The sequence below is a fragment of the Dendrobates tinctorius genome, unplaced genomic scaffold (genome assembly GCF_039654945.1).
Source record: "Dendrobates tinctorius isolate UK_male_01 unplaced genomic scaffold, ASM3965494v1 ptg000111l, whole genome shotgun sequence".
Lineage (NCBI taxonomy): Eukaryota > Metazoa > Chordata > Amphibia > Anura > Dendrobatidae > Dendrobates > Dendrobates tinctorius.
The window spans coordinates 42910901-42928463 of NW_027361779.1; the positions used below are offsets into that span (position 1 = coordinate 42910901).

The window sequence follows — 17563 nt, forward strand, 5'->3', positions numbered from 1 at the left end:
AATATTTTTGTAATCCAATTTGTGTGTGATACATCAGCACTAAATAGTCTAAGTTGATGAACTGAAGTGAGAAAAATATAGGCATAAATTAAATTTATGGGATCAAATAGCTACACAATTAGCATGTGCATATGTATTCACCTCTTTTATGATGAAGAACCTAAAATTTTCAGGTGCATCCAATTAATTTCATAAGTCACACGCTTAGTGAAAGGAAGTCCACCTGTGTGCAGTCTAATTGTCACAAGGTCTGTCAGTATATACCCACCTTTTCTGAAAGGCCATAGAGGCTGCAACACCATTAAGCAAGAGGAACTAGTAACCAAACAACACCATAAAGGAGATCTTGAAAAAGTCAGGCACAAAGTTGTTGAGAAGTACAAGTCAGGGTTGGGTTATAAAAAATCTCTGATGATCTCCTAGAGCACTATCAAATCCATTGCCATCATATGGAAAGAACATAGTACCACAACAAAAGGCAGCACAGAGACCAAAGGTAACCTTGAAGGAGCTGCAGAGTTCCCAAGCAAAGACTGGAGTATTTGTCCAGACAACCACAATAAGTTGTACACTCCAAAGAGCTGGCCTTTATGGAAGAGTGGGCAGAAAAAAAAGCCTTTACTTACACACAAAAATTGGAAGGCTCATTTTGAGTTAGTCAAAAGACATGTGGGAGACTCCCCAAATATATGGAGGAAAGTGATGTGGACAGATGAGACCAAAATGAAACTTTTTGGCCACTAAGGCAAACAATATGTTTGACTCTAAACTAACACAGCTCAGTCATCACCCCAAGAACATCATTCCTACAGTGAAACATAGTGGTGGAAGCATCATGCTGTGAGGATGTATTTCAGCTGCAGAGTCAGGAAAAATAGTCTGGTGTTTCAATCTGTCAGTGATTTGAGACTGGGACAGAGGTTCACCTTCCAGCAAGACAATGACCAAAAGCATACTGCTAAATCAACACTTGAGAGGTTTAAAGGGAAATGTGTAAATGTTGCAGCTGTAATTGCAGCAAAAGGAGGCTCTACAAAGTACTGACTTTAAGGGGTGAATAGTTATACACACCAAATGTTCACAGCTGTAGCCACATTTTTTACATAAACTGATGCAAAACAGTGAACTTCTATGTTGTGAGGAAGCAAAACACAAAAAATGCCAAGGGGGGAGTGGATATTTTTGCAATCCACTGTATGTTTCTATATAATTATAAACTGGATGTTTTATTTAATGATTGAGTATATGCTAATTTTGTCTGTAAATAGGAAGTCAAGTGAAATAGCACTGCTCATGTAGATGTGTGGGTCGCCCACTCCTTTACAGTGGCCAACCCGGTGATTCACCTTTGTTCCTGTGGGCCAGTACAAGACTGGACCTGATAGATGCTGAAGTTGTAAACCAACACTGCCATGTATAAATAAAATGCCTAAGTAAGAAAGCCAAATATACTACTCTGGTTATTTTACTTGTAGATTGGTGGATTCTTTTTGTCATCAGATGACAGCATAAACTAATTTTACAGAAGTATTTACCATATGTAGCGCCGAAACATTCAGCATCGATTAACCATCATGGGAAGCAACAAACAGAAAATATATCTAATAATAAAAATATACAGTATATCAACAAAAAATTTACATTAACCCAAGTAAATCTTACAAGAATTGTCCAGTCCAAGTCGATGTCTGCAGTCACTCTGTGTGACAGCAGACTTATGAATCCCTCCAGCGCACATGCGGTGATTCGTCAGTTTGTGACCCGAGATCGGAGGGTATGTATGACTTCTACACACTCCTGGCCAGTGGGCACGGCCTTGCTTTCATACACTTGTAAGGAATGAGACAGCGCCCTCTAGTCGGTCATGCCCACTGCACGGCCACGTCGCTAAATGGGTGTGGCATCGCTCATCACAAGTGTATGGAGAGAAGCCACTCCCACTAAACAGGTGGCTGGGAGTAGGTATAACGCATACATTCCTTCTGGTCCTAGGTCAGAAACTGGCAAAATCTCGTGGTGCACATTGCTGGGAGGATACATGAGTCTGCAGTCACACACAGTGACTGCAGACTTATCTATTTAGACTGGACAACTCCTTTAAAGCCCAATTTACACCAAGTATTGTGGGGCTGGTTAAGGGGTCTGCTTTGTGAGAAGCCTACTAGACCCCAATAATTACTTACCGCTTCACAGCAGCACTGGTCTGGTGGAGGAATCCCTCTATGTTCACACTACTCCATGATAAAGTAGACATTCCTGGCTGGAACTGATGATTTACTTGCTCCAGATGATCAGAGAACAACGCTGCAAATTCCTCAGGAATCTCTTGTTGAATTCTTCGATACTCCTTCACAACATCTTCTAAACTGCTTCTATACAACTTAAATTTTTCTGCCTGTAATAGAAGATCTAAAATTACCTGGATAACAGTAATGGTTTCATATTCTATAAAGCCTGATCAGCAGATGTTTGTTCACAAAGACAACCAAACCGAGAACATGGGTTACTCTATACAGAGGTTACTGATTATTTGTTGGAACGCTCTATTGGGTTTTAGAAAGGACCTGGCAAGCCCAGAAAGGCTTTTCACCTACAGATATTAGGTTAATCTGCAGGGAGATGGCGTTAAAATTGTGTGAAAATGAAAATTGGATAAACAAAAATCATAACTACAAATATAATTTTATTAACATATACAAATATTAAAAAACTGCAATTAAAACATGGGGAGAATTACATAGAAGAAAGAAGCCAAGGCTTGAGAAAGCCAAGGCAAAACATACGTTGGTGCCCTGTGGTCTTTATTATGTGGCCAGTTTCTATCTTTTACATGCAGTTTTTTATATTTATATATATCAATAAAATTATATTTGTAGTTATTTTTGTGGCTATCCAATTTTTGTAGGTCTTCCCAGTTTAGAATACCCACTTACTGTATTTTTTACATGCAATATTTGGTACTTTTGTGTAGGCTTATAGGGTGAAAATGAAGTTACATCCTCCACATACCTGCTCACTTTCAGTCACAAAGGCGGCGCAGGGGGCATTTATGGACACTGTTCAATAACCAGTGAGCGCAGCTGTAATTACTCCCCAGCACTCTGACAGCCTGCTCTGCAGTGTGTACAGCATGTATGTGCAGACCGGGCTGTCATTCAAAATGATGGGGAATAAGTACTCCCGCGCTTACTGCCTGGGAACAGATCATTGCACTGCCCAATCACTGAATGTGAGTGGCTCCATTGAAGATATAAGTTAATTTTCTTTTTCTCAGGCAGGAAAATTTTTAAAGAGAACCTGTCCCTTTGTACATGCAGTCAGAACTGTTGGCAGCATGGTATAATAATAGACATTCTGAACAAGAAAAAATTTAGATTTGTTGGAAATAAATTCAGTTTTAGGCCCCCTTCACGTGTTCGCTTAAAAAAATGTACATGTGAGAGAGTCCATTTTTACTATTTATGTGGTTTTCTGTTGGCCATCCGTTTGTAAGTGCGTCCCATCCATGTGTCATCCTTGTGTACATGTGTGCCATCTGTGTGCCATACATGTGACATGTACCAGAATAAAATGCATTCAAGAAATTACTGATTTACATGTGTTAAACATGTGCAAAGATGATAGATAGATAGATAGATAGATAGATAGATAGATAGATAGATAGATATGGGATAGATAGATAGATAGATAGATAGATAGATAGATAGATATGGGATAGATAGATAGATATGGGATAGATAGATAGATAATAGATAGATAGATAGATAGATAGATAGATAGATAGATAGATATGGGATAGATAGATAGATATGGGATAGATAGATAGATAGACAGATAGATAGATATGGGATAGATATATAGATAGATAGATGATAGATAGATAGATAGATAGATAGATAGATAGATAGATAGATAGATGATAGACAGATAGATATGGGATAGATAGATAGATAGATAGATAGATAGATAGAAAGAAAGATAGATAGATATGGGATAGATAGATAGATATGGGATAGATAGATAGACAGATAGATAGATATGGGATAGATAGATAGATAGATATGGGATAGATAGATAGACAGATAGATATGGGATAGATAGACAGATAGATATGGGATAGATAGATAGATAGATAGCTATGGGATAGATAGATGATAGATAGATAGATAGATAGATAGATAGATAGATAGATAGATAGATAGATAAGATAGATAGATAGATGATAGACAGATAGATATGGGATAGATAGATAGATAGATAGATAGAAAGAAAGATAGATAGATATGGGATAGATAGATAGATAGATAGATAGATAGATAGATAGATATGGGATAGATAGATAGACAGATAGACAGATATGGGATAGATAGACAGATAGATAGATATGGGATAGATAGATAGATAGATAGATATGGGATAGATAGATAGACAGATAGATATGGGATAGATAGACAGATAGATATGGGATAGATAGATAAATAGCTATGGGATAGATAGATGATAGATAGATAGATAGATAGATAGATATGGGATAGATAGATGATAGATAGATAGATAGATAGATAGATAGGTATGGGATAGATAGATAGATATATAGATATGGGATAGATAGATAGATAGATGATAGATAGATAGATAGATAATAGATAGATAGATAGATAGATGATAGACAGATAGATATGGGATAGATAGATATGGGATAGATAGATATGGGATAGATCGATAGATATGGGATAGCTAGATAGATAGATAGATATGGGATAGATAGATATGGGATAGATCGATAGATATGGGATAGATAGATAGATATGGGATAGATAGATAGATAGATAGATAGATAGATTGATTGATAGATAGATAGATATGGGATAGATAGATAGATAGATAGATAGATAGATAGATAGATATGGGATAGATAGATAGATGATAGATAGATATGGGATAGATAGATAGATAGATGATATAGAGATAGATGGATAGGTAGATAGATAGATAGATAGATAGATAGATAGATAGATAGATAGATAGCTATCCCATAGCTATCTATCTATCTATCTATCTATCTATCTATCCCATATCTATCTATGGGATAGATAGATAGATAGATAGATAGATGATAGATAGATATGGGATAGATAGATAGATATGGGATAGATAAATAGATGATAGATAGATAGATAGATAGATGGATGGATAGATAGATAGATAGATATGGGATAGATAGTTCACAGTGCTCACCACACATCTAGATAAGTTCCTTGGGGGGTCTAGTTTCCAAAATGGTGTCATTTGTGGGGAGTTTCCACTATTTTTGCACATCAGGGGCTTTCCAAACGTGACATGGTGCCCGATCTCAATTCCAGCCAAAAAAGTCAAATGGCGCTGCTTCCCTTCCGAGCTCTGCCATGCACCCAAATAGTCATTTACGCCCATATATGGGGTATCAGCGTACTCAGGACAAATTGAACAATAACTTTTGGGGTCCTGTTACCCTTGGGAAAATAAAAATTTGGGGTGAAAAGATCATTTTTGTGGAAAAAATATGATTTTTTAATTGTACAGCTGTACGTTATAAACTTCTGTGAAGCCCTTGGAGGTTCAAAGTTCTCACCACATATCTAGATAAGTTCCTTGGGGGGTCTAGTTTCCAAGATGGGGTTACTTGTGAGGGGTTTCCACTGTTTAGGCACATCAGGGGCTCGCCAAACGTGACATGGCGTCCAATCGGAATTCCAGCCAATTTTGCAATGAAAAAGTCAAACGGCGCTCCTTCCCTTCTGAGCTCTGCCATGCGCCGAAACAGTGGCTCCCCCTGAGATATCAGGTATCAGCGTACTCAGGACAAATTGCATAATAACTTTTGCAGTCCAATTTGTCCTGTTACTCTTGGTAAAATAAAAAAAATTGGACCTGAAGTAATTTTTTTGTGAAAAAAGTTAAATGTTCATTTTTTTTTTTGAAACATTCAAAAAATTCCTGTGAAGCACCTGAAGGGTTAATAAACTTCTTGAATGTGATTTTGAGTACCTTGAGGGGTGCAATTTTTAGAATGGTGTCACTTTTGGGTATTTTCTATCATATAGACCCCTCAAAGTGACTTCAAATGTGATGTGGTCCGTAAAAATAAAATGATGTTGCAAAAATGAGAAATCGCTGGTTAACTTTTAACCCTTATAACTTCCTACCAAAAAAAAATGTTGGTTCCAAAATTGTGCTGATGTAAAGTAAACATGTGGGAAATGTTATTTATTAAGTTTTTTGTGTGCTATATCTCTATGATTTAAGGGCATAAAGATTCAAAGTTGGAAAATTGCAAAATGTTCAAAATTTTCACCAAATTTGCATTTTTTTCCCAAATAAACACAAGTTATATTAATGAAATTTTACCACTAACATGAAGTACAATTTGTCACGAGAAAACAATGTCAGAATCACTGGGATCCATGGAAACGTTTCAGAGTTATTACCTCATAAAGGGACAGTGGTCAGAATTGTAAAAATTGGCCCGTTCATGAACGTGCAAACCACCCTTGGGGGTAAAGGGGTTAAATAGTCACATGATGCATCAGCTGACTGTTGATGATAGAGTTTTCTATGGAGACCAGCCATGGAGTTGCAGCTCTCTGGTGTCAGCGCTGAATCTGCTACTTCTGTGGAGTTCAGGGTCGTCCTGTTTCCATATCTTCTGCAGTGTGGAGCTTGGCAGCAGAGCCTGGAGCTAAATTGCTTTATTATTTACCTTGCATATTTTGTGCTTGTCACTATCCCCTGTGTTTGAACCATCTGCAATGGTGATATTATTACCAACCATACCATTCTTCCGGTGACTCTTACGGATGAGTTAACGGAGCTGCGTTCTCTGGTGGTGTAGGGGGTGGACTGACCTATGGACCTGTCTGAGATGGGAAGAACATGTAAAGGACGATGTGCACTATGTTTTATTGTATGTATATGGTTAACAGCTGGGAATTAGTACAAGACGACGTAGTACTGGGTTTTGGCCACAAGATGGAGACAGAGAGCAGTGAGAAAAGAACTCAACAGCAGGTCTTAGGCCAGGGAAACTGTATAGTCATGGTGGGTGGAGTTACGGGACTGGGAAGGGGATTTCCAGAAAGAGGAGATATAAGGAAGGCGAGTCCCAGGAGGCAGGGCAGAGAGACACCCAGGAGGAAGAAAGAAGTGAGAAGAGCACAGGAGAGGACGGAGAAAGGAGAAGCTCAGGAAGGACAGAGGAGAACCAGAGATGGTTACTCGGAGAGGGGGGTGGCCCTGAGAAGGCAGCCGCAGGAAAGGACGTCAGTGACTGACGGAAGGTTTGGGTACCGTACGGCTGGGACACCGAAGAGTGAGTAGGTGTACAGCGGGCAGACTTAGCCAGGGGGAAGCACTGTGGCCGTGGGCCTAACGGCAGCCACAGTGAAAGAACCCAGAGGGTCTTTGACAATTGTAGCAGCAGGAGGTGACGGGTACCCGGGCCTAGGGGCAGAAGCTGTCGTGCATGCCGTGGATGTCAGGAGGACACCCAATAAAGTTTTGGACCTGATTGATGGATTCCTGTGTCTGCCTCCAGTCTGTTCTGCAGCCGAAAGGGACCACCCCCCCAGTTGGCACACATACCTACAGTGGTACTGCAGCTTCAGCAGGTGTCTGGATTCATGATCTCGGCTCATGTCTTGGCTCAACTGGAACACAAGATATCTCTCCCTGACAGGTTCTCTGGAGGGAGAGAGAGATACATTTTTGGTCTTTAAGGAAGCCTGTAAGTTATATTTCAGGCTTCACCTTCGTTCTCCGTGGAGTGAGGAACCGTGTGTGGGGATCATAGTCTCTCTTCTCAAGGATGATCCCCAATCCTGAGCCTTCTCCCTGCCGACCGATTCACCTTCTTTGCAGTCACTGGATGAGTTTTTTGGGGCATTGGCGCTGGTGTATGGGGATCCTGATGGCGTCTCCATGGCTGAGTCTCAACTCTGTAAGTTCAAGCAGGGGGGCCGGCGAGCTGAGGAGTACTGATCAGAGTTTCGGAGATGGGTCACTGACACGCAGTGGAATGACCCTGCTCTTAGGAGCCATTTTTGTCAGGGTCTCTCAGCTAGGCTTCAAGATACTCTGGTGCAGGATGCTACTCCTGGGTCGTTGGAAGCCACCATAACCCTTGCAATCCGGTTGGATAGATGCCTCAAGAAGAGACATACACCGTATCTACCCCCTCTTGTTCTTACTAGGGAGGAGGACACACTGGTGCAGATGGACGAACCCATGCAGGTGGGGGGAGTCTCTTCTCAAACTGGGTTGCCTGCGGTTCGCCGTGGGATAAGGGCATGTTTTTACTGTGGTCTTATGGATCATTACAGAATGTATACCACGGGTCATCACTCTGGAGATTTGTTGTGCCTCCAGAGCCTATGTTATTTCTGTCACCATTGAGCTGTGTTTGCTGAAAACCTGCGGATCAGGTGACTGCGGAGGTGAATCCTAGGGGGCTGAGGTGTCCTCACCGTATGTTCTTTCCAGTGAGGTCCAGTGTTAAGGGTCCAGAGGCCCCTTGTTGAAAGTGGGGCACTGTCATGATCCATTTTTGGATTTGTGACAGCTCTGGCTGTGCTTTAATTTAGACGTTGATTTTTGCTTTCATGCCAGTAAGGGTTAATGTCAGTTTTCCCTGCTGCAAGCTGCTGAGTTGCTAAGTCAGCTGATGTGGGTGGTGACCACTTCCACCATCTTTTATATAGTCACATGATGCATCAGCTGACTGTTGGTAATAGAGTTTCTATGTATGCCAGCTTTGGAGTTGCAGCTCTCTGGTGTCAGCGTTGAATCTGCTACTTCTGTGGAGTTCAGAGTCCTGTTTCCACATCCTCTCCTGTGTGGAGCTTGGCAGCGAAGCCTGGAGCTAAGTTGCTTTATTATTTACCTTGTCTATTTCGTGCTTGTCACTATCCCCTGTGTTTGGACCATCTGCAGTGGTGATGCTAGTGTCCTTGCCGGCCAGTGCACTAGTCAGGGTTTAGTGAGGTGACAGCTATGGAGCAGGTTCGTAATGGTTGAGGGGGAAGGACCCACATAGAGCGGTAGGGGATCTTAGGGATAGGTACAGGAGATCTAGATGTAGTTTGATTGTTTGGTCATCAAGATTGTTAGCCCTTTAGATTACCCAGGGTGCACCACGTGGAGGCGGACTAACGTTCCACCCGTTAGTGCAACGTTAGTCTAATGTTGCACCTTTAACAATGGTTTGGCCCAGGGATCAGTGCTGGCACCCTTCCTGTTTGCTTTGTACCTAGCTGACATTCGTGACACAATATCACGGATATTTGGATACGCCGATGACTGGGCACTTGCTACAGTGAGCAAAACAATGGAGGAAGCAGAGGATGTTCTAACTGAAGATCTTAGTGTAATGGGAAAATATTTTCGACAATGGAGGCTAAAGCACAAAACATCAAAAACGGAAGTATGTTGCTTTCATTTACACAACGCAAGTGCTAAGACTGAACTCAAAGTACATTTTGAAGGTCAACTTGTCAAACACAATTTCAATACTAAGTATTTAGGTGTAATCCTTGATAGAAGCCTAACCTTCAAATCTCACTTGGATAAGACAGCACAGAAACTGAAAGCATGCAATAATATTATTCAGAAATATCATTCAAAAGAAAGAAAAAGGGTGGCACTCACAGTTCTTAAAAAATCCAGACTTTATTGTGTAGCATTAAAACATCTTCATACAGGCAGGCAAGATATAGAACCAGTAGATGATAATCGGACAACGGCCGTTTCACGAACCTGCGCTTCTACGGGTCCTCCGCATTGCATTGGTTTGGGCATCAGTATCGGTAAGAGGTTTTGTTGTTACTGCTAACTATGCATTGGTGGTGATTTACTGGTTACCTTAGGCCTCTTTCACACTTCAGTTTTTTGTGTCAGTTAAAATCCGCCAAAAAGGCGGACAAGCGGATCTGTTCTCAACTGATGTGAACGGATGCCACAGGATCGGTTTTTGGACGGAACCGCAAAATGAGGAAATTTAAAGGAACCGCTGGCCGGGAATGGGGGGGGGGGAGAGAAAGAAAGAGAGAGAGAGATAAAATTTCGAGTTAAATCGCTGTCTGGAGGATCCGCCGGCCAAAAAAAGTTGCAAGCTACGTTTGGAAATCTTTGAGGATGTTGACGGACAGCAAGATTATGGCGGATCCGCACAAAAACGGATGCAACGGACGGCAATCAAGATCCGCCAATAATGAAAGTCAATGGGGAAAAAAACGGATCCGCAAAAAAAATTGCGGATCCGTTTTTTTCAAAACCTGGCGGATTTTGACTGATTGTAAAAAACGGAAGTGTGAAAGAGGCCTTAGGTAGCTGGGGATATCATTTTGTTACCTTCATATTATATCAGGAATTCTATTAAATACCTGGCAATTACTATATTATTATCTTTCTCTGCCCTTGTGACTTATGGTGTAACTTCTTTGTATACATCTTGGCAATATACTGTATATCATGAACTATGCTTTACTAAGGGAATGAATCTATGTATGCCTAAATGATCTTTTTCCCATAGTCTCATATGCTATGCCCAGCATTGCTTTCATGGTTAAATTGCTGCCCGCCTGTTCTTTTCCATATGTATTGATTATTCAGGATGGATTTAATTGTATATGTATTGTTTGTCAGTTAGTATTTTGTATCAATAAAAACACTTTGTAATTTTTATATATTTTGTCTTTGTTTAATTTATTATTGAATGTACTTTTGGGGTACATCCATACTATTAATTAGGATATTCTAAACTCTCTGTGGTTCTTATGGGTTTTCTATGATGTGTAATATATGTAGCTGTTCCGGTACTGTACAGATATAGGGAAAGTATCTTATAGATCATGTCACAATTGTGTAACATATAGATCAAGAGTGTCATACACATATGAATAAAATCAAAATTACTTTATTTCAAAATAATAAAATGTAACAAACAAAACACATATAAAAGAGTTGCCTCAAAACATTAAACACAAAAACGGGGAGAGCAACTGTAGCAGTAGGGTATTAGTTTTAAATATATAAATATATATACTGCTCAAATAAAGGGAACACAAACAGCCTGTTGCAAATGGAATAGTGTTCCCTCTATATTTTGAGCAGTATATATATATACACACACACATATATAATTAGCCATATTCAGCACTGAAATAATCCTTTTTTATGCCCACTAATCCAAAGTTATAATTTTCTTGTGCTAAAAAGACATTCCAATATATATGTAGAATCTAATGAAAATTCAGTCTTTTGCACAGAATCTGGTCACCTATGCACACATTAATAAGATAGGGTGTGATTTTTGGCTCACACAATGGTAATCTTAATCACCATAAACCGTTGGCTATTTAAAGTACACAATTCTATAATGTGTGGAAAGAGGTCCAGACTGCAACAGTTTACTACAGACATAAATAAAGTGCTAGTGCAGAGGTGTGTTAGTTGCTATGCTGAAAAACTGCAGCTGCTATTGCACAGCAATTATGTTAATTTTGTAGAATTTCTAACTAATACCCTACTGCTACAGTTGCTTCCCCGTTTTTGTGTTGAATGGTTTGAGGCAACCATTTTATATGTGTTTTGTTTGTTATATTTTATTATTTTGAAATAAAGTAATTTTCATTTTATTGATATGTGTATGACACTCTTGATCTATTTGTTACACAATTGTGACATGATCTATAAGAAATATCATGGTATGGAGTGTTGCCCGTTCCTTGTGTAAGGAAAATGGGCTTGATTTTTGTGCGTACTAGATAAAGGGAAAGTGTAGTACTTGGATTAGCCCAGTAGAGGGGAGGATTGTAGGATAGTAATAGGAATAAGATAGGAACTAGTTAGGAGGGGCCAACTGTGTAAGATAGAGAGAGCTTTCTGAATTTAGTCAGTAAGGCCTGGGAGCTCGGACAGGGCAGTTGTGCCATGCAACATTAAAGGAAAGGAGCCCAGCTCGTCCAGGGTCTAGGAGCAATGGTCACCTCAAAGGTGAATGAATACAGGGCAGCTTCAACATGGTGGCAGTAAACTACATAGGAAGATGCCTAAATGTCCGGGGTGAAACGGACAAGGAACTCCTGAAGACAGTTAGGCTGGCCAGACAGAATGCTGCAGTACCAGAGGCGATGGTACAACCCTGCGATATTCCTGGAGAAGTGAGGGACAGCACAGGGAAAGGAAAGGTTATGATGTGTGAAGGATCCTGTATTGTACCTGTGACTAATCTGGATGAGCTGAGACAAGAACTGAGTTAAGTTGTTTGTTTAAAACTGGATCTGGACTCTTCCTGTCTTTGCATGGTGTTTGGGGTAGGAAACCCCCAGCAGACGGAGAGGACTCTGATATGCAAGTAAATGAACCAACAAATGCACAGCCAAAGAGACAATGTATTTATGCGATGGAGGGCCAGGGTGTGCCAGTATTGCCACCCTCAGCCACGACTACCCCCCTAGTCCCCGTTACATGTGCGTCACATGGACACAAGGTCTGTGTTAAAATACGGACATGTGAGCAGCCCTATAGGCTATAATGGGTACATGTGGATACGTGTCTCCGGTATGTGTGAAAACATATGCCACACGTACCGAATGCACGTACATGAGAAGGTGGCCTTACTTGTATTTTATTCTCTGAAATCCCTGGTGTTTCTGTGTATATGAGTCCAGTGGGCAGTCCCACTCAGTGAGTGACAGTCTTCCCTATGGACCATTTGCATACAGACACCAGAGATAAAAATGCATAAAATGCAAGTTTTACTTAACTTTTTCCGACAATAACGTATATCAATCTGATCAGCGAATCATGCTTTATAACACCATTACAGGTTTCCTTTAACACCAATCACTTGCAGATTAACCCTATATCTACAGGTATATAGTATTTCTAGAAATGACAGGTTCCCTTTAAGGAAAATGTAAATGTGTTTGTATGTGCGCAACTTTATGGGCAGAGTTTAGTGATTCCAGATTTTTTTGGCTCATTCTTCTTGTGCAACTCTTTAAAAAGTCGCACACTTTGGCACAACTCTACACCAATATCCCCCTAGAGTGATTTTTTTTTTGCACGTGAAGCAAAAAGTACCATCTTTCGCAACATTTTGAAAAAGATGCAACTTTTTCTTCAAAAAGTCCCATAAATGGTTAATGACAGGAAAATAAAACACTTTTGACCTCGCACAAACTTTGTGAACCTCTTGCAGTATTTTGATGAATTTGACTCATAAAACATTAGTGAATACCATGAGACAATGATGAATTGGATCTAAAACATTCAATGGGCAGCACGGTGGCTCAGTAGTTAGCACGGCAGCCTTGCAGCACTGGGGTCAAATCCCACCAAAGACAGCATCTGCAAGGAGTTTGCATGTTCTTCCCGTATTTGCATGGGTTTCCTCCGGGTACTCCGATTTCCTCCCACACTCCAAAGCTATACTAATAACAAATCTAGATTGTGACCCCAATGGGGACAGTGCCGATAATGATTGTAAAGTGCAGTGGAATTAATGGCGCTATATAAGTGAGTGAAAGAAAAAAATGTGAGCAGTATGCTAAAAAAAAATTCAATGAGGACACTAGTTAATATTCAACTTTGCAAAACATGCAATGTTTTTTACTGTATCACGCAATATACAGTAGTATCACGATCGCGGTACATTCTCGTACATGAGACAGTTATCAGATCTGTTTTCTGCATATAAGTGCTCAAAGCAGAATGATGAATAAGAATCAGTATGTACTACATTTAATGCGGATTTCCAGTCATCTGACCATCCGGCAGCTAAAGCTTCCCATCTATCTGCCATGCCGGTTACACGGCGTGCCCATTAGCTAGGTACCTGATGAAATGCCAGCAGAGCTGCTTCTGGAACATGAATTCCAAGTCTCAACATCCATTTTGTCTCTTCAATCAGTTGAAGTATTCTAGTATAAATAATATAACAGTTTGAATAATTTAAAGATATATAGATGACTTACAAACCAATAAGTAAATGCGTAATATTTCCACAAAGGTGAGAGTCAAACGGCCATCTAACTTGGATGAGGATCGCAACAAAATGCTCAGACTGGCCGTCGGCTCTCCCGACCTAACATCTGCATAGGAATACATGTTGTCATGCTCCTGTCAGGAGATCCAATGGCCAGTCCGAGCATTGCGTTGTGATCCTCATCCAAGTTGTACGTGTGACGATCCCTTCATAGTGCACAATGATACAAGTGTAGTACATAGGCCGTTACACTTACCTCATATCTGTGTTCACCATAAGCTGTAGTGTCACAGGATCACGGACAAGTAATGTCAAATTCAGTCCATTCAGACTTTTGTCTATCTGTGACTTCCACCTCTGGTACCACAAGTCTTCATATGACAACAGGGCAGAAGCGATTTTATTGTACAGCTTCACAGTATCTAGATATGTAAGACAAGTAGCTACAATTTGCACATTATTAAATGCCTTTAAAAAAAGGAAAAAATAAGAAAATCAAATTAATACAACATGAACACCTCTATCTTATATGTAATAAAGACATATCAATTATTATTATTCATTATTATAGCGCCATTTATTCCATGGCGCTTTACATGTGAAAAGGGTATACATAATAAAAATTTTAGGCATCAGATTTCTGTCGCTGCACAGCGAGAATCCTGAGCCTTTCTTCCAGCAGTCTCCCATTCCTCTCCAGCCGCAGAGGAGGATGCTCAGCAAACTCATCAGTCCAGGTGCTCTTTCCAGACCTGCTCCGTGGGTTTGCTTGCTGCTGCCACCTCTGGCGCAGCTATGACAATACATGCTGCTCAGCAGCGAGATTCTCCAGGGACTAAGTCCCCATGTCGGGCCACTGAGCATGCCCGTGGAGTGATCTCCCATTGGAGATCGAAGGTCACGTGCTCAGGTCCTGCTCTTGTTCGGATTGACCCATCCGAGAAGCCAGGCAGGTCCTGGACGCTCACGGCTATAAAAGGCTTGCATGGCCGCTCGGTCATGCGCTAGGATAAGACTGTATTTACAGACTATGTGGAGTGAGTGATGTATGCACGCATGAATGTCTCTGGTGAATGACTCATTAAGAAACCCCTACCCTTGGTACGCATGTGTTGTGCAGCCTAGCCTGCTAGCACCCAGGCTTAGGCGTAGGTAGGACAGAGGCTGCGTCAGGCATCAGTCCTCACCAGGGACTCGGCACGCCTCAGTGCACGTGCTCCATAGCCAGCGTCTATAGCGGCGTTCGCAGCAGCGACGCCGCGCGTTCAGTGGGCCTAGAAGGACTCTAACCCCATGTCCTTGGGGTAGAGTTCTGTGGCCGTACACTGCGCGCTCTTTTGGCCGGGATCTGTGAGCTTAACCCCTTAAAGAGCTTTTTTTGATTTCTCGTATTCGTTTTTCGCTCCCCTTCTTTCCAGAGCCATAACTTTTTTTATTTTTCCATCTATATGGCCATGTGAGGGCTTATTTTTTGCGGGACGAGTTGTACTTTTAAATGACACCATTGGTTTTACCATGTCGTGTACTTGAAAACGTGAAAAAAATTCCAAGTGCGGTGAAATTGCAAAAAAAGTGCAATCCCACACTTGTTTTTTGCTTGGCTTTTTTGCTAGGTTCACTAGATGCTAAATCTGCCATTTTGATTCTCCAGGTCATTATGAGTTCATAGACACCAAACATGTCTATGTCCTCTTTTATCTAAGTGGTGAAAAAAAATTCCAAAGTTTGCTAGAAAAAAAAAAACATTTGCACAATTTTCCGAGACCCGTAGCGTCTCCATTTTTCGTGATCTGCGGACGGGTGAGGGCTTATTTTTTCCGTGCCGGGCTGACGTTTTTAATGATACCACTTTTGTGCAGATACGCTCTTTTGATCGCCCGTTATTGCATTGTAATGCAATGTCTTGGCAACCAAAAAAAACGTAATTCTGGTGTTTTTGAATTTTTTACTCGCTACGCCGTTTAGCGATCGGGTTAATGCTTTTTTTTTATTGATAAATTGGGCGATTCTGAATGCAACGATACCTAATATGTGTATGTGGGATAGTTTTTTTACTGCTTTATTTTGATTGGGGTGAAAGGGGGGTGATTTGAACTTTTAGTTTTTTTAATTTTTTTTATTTTTAAACTTTTTTTTTTTTTTTACTTTTGGCATGCTTCAATAGCCTCCATAGGAGGCTAGAAACATGCGCAACCCGATCGGCTCTGCTACATATGGGCGATGAGCAGATCGCCCATATGTAGCAAATTTACTCCTGTGCTTTCAGCGCCGTCCACCGGGTGGCGCTGAAAGCCATATGCCTGGAACAACCATAGAGGTCTCATAGTGACCTCTGGTTGTCCAGGCAACATGACATCGACCCCCGATCATCACATGATGGCGGTCAGCGATGAGGTCATTTCCGGCCCGGCAGCAGGAAATGCTATTTAAATGCCCGCTGTCAGCTTTGACAGCGGGATTTAACTAGTTAATAGGCGCGGGCGGATGGCAATTCCGCTAGCGCCTATTGCGGGCATATGTCAGCTGTTCATAACAGCTGACATGTCCCGGCTTTGATGTGGGCTCAGCTCCGGAGCCCTCATCAAAGCAGGGGATATGTCTAATGATGGACTGTGTCCGTCATTGGACATTAAGGGGTTAACAGGCTCCGGCATCTACATTCAGCGGTTGTGCGGCTCTGTGCATTAACAGAGTTCACCCCTGTTCACATTGGGTGACGTAACCCACGTGTGACTGGTTTCACACTGCTTAATTCCTCCGCCATTACTTAGCAGCAGGGTACCACCTCTGCACGGTGGACCCCGGGCTGCGAACGCACCCACTATTATTTTATAATTTGGTGCGTTCCGCCAGCCCTAACATTATCCTAGCGCCAGGGTCTGGCTAATAATGGCGGACGAAAAATGACTGCATAGATACATCCAGCAGCTGGAGGGTAGGTTGGCAGCGCTTAGGCGTTTCAGCTGCGGATGTTACTTCGGTCGCTGTTCAAGCAGCTACAGAGGCTGTCGCCCGTGTCTCCACGGCTAGTCCTGCCCCGATCTTGTCTCGCCTCCCGCTCCCCGAAAAGTTTGTGGGTGATAGTGCTTCATGCAGGGGTTTCGTGAGTCAGTGCTTCATTCACCTGGAGTTGCTGGCCACACGATTTCCCTCTGAGCGGGCCAAGGTGGGATTTATCATCTCCCTTCTGTCAGGCAGGGCTATGGAGTGGGCCACCCTGCTGTGGGAGCGTGGGGATCCCCTGGTACAGAGTGCCACCCATTTTCTAGTCACTTTGAAGCAGGTGTTCCTAGGGCCTCTGGTCACGCACGACACCGCACTGCAGTTGCTGGCCCTAACCCAGGGTTCGTCTCTGGTCAGTCAGTATGCCATCCTCTTCAGAACTCTGGCCTCAAAGCTTGAGTGGCCGGATAAGGTTCTCATACCCATTTTCTGGAGAGGCCTGGCTGATCATGTCAAAGATGCCCTGGTCACCAGGGAGGTGTCCACCACCTTGGAGGAGCTCATTATGGTCTCCACCCAGATTAATATTCGCTTCAC

The 17563-nt window shown here is 41.7% G+C and overlaps 1 protein-coding gene across 1 annotated transcript in view; it reads right to left on the reverse strand.

The window, feature by feature from the left end:
- Nucleotides 1-17563, reverse strand: part of LOC141100933 (uncharacterized) — a 516918-nt gene that overhangs the window by 375018 nt on the left and 124337 nt on the right. The window contains exons 18-20 of the mRNA XM_073589707.1: nt 14280-14491; nt 13874-13958; nt 2184-2395 (exon numbers count right to left, since the gene is read on the reverse strand). Coding sequence (XP_073445808.1) covers nt 2184-2395; nt 13874-13958; nt 14280-14491 — 509 coding nt within the window. The remainder of the gene's footprint in view (nt 1-2183; nt 2396-13873; nt 13959-14279; nt 14492-17563) is intronic.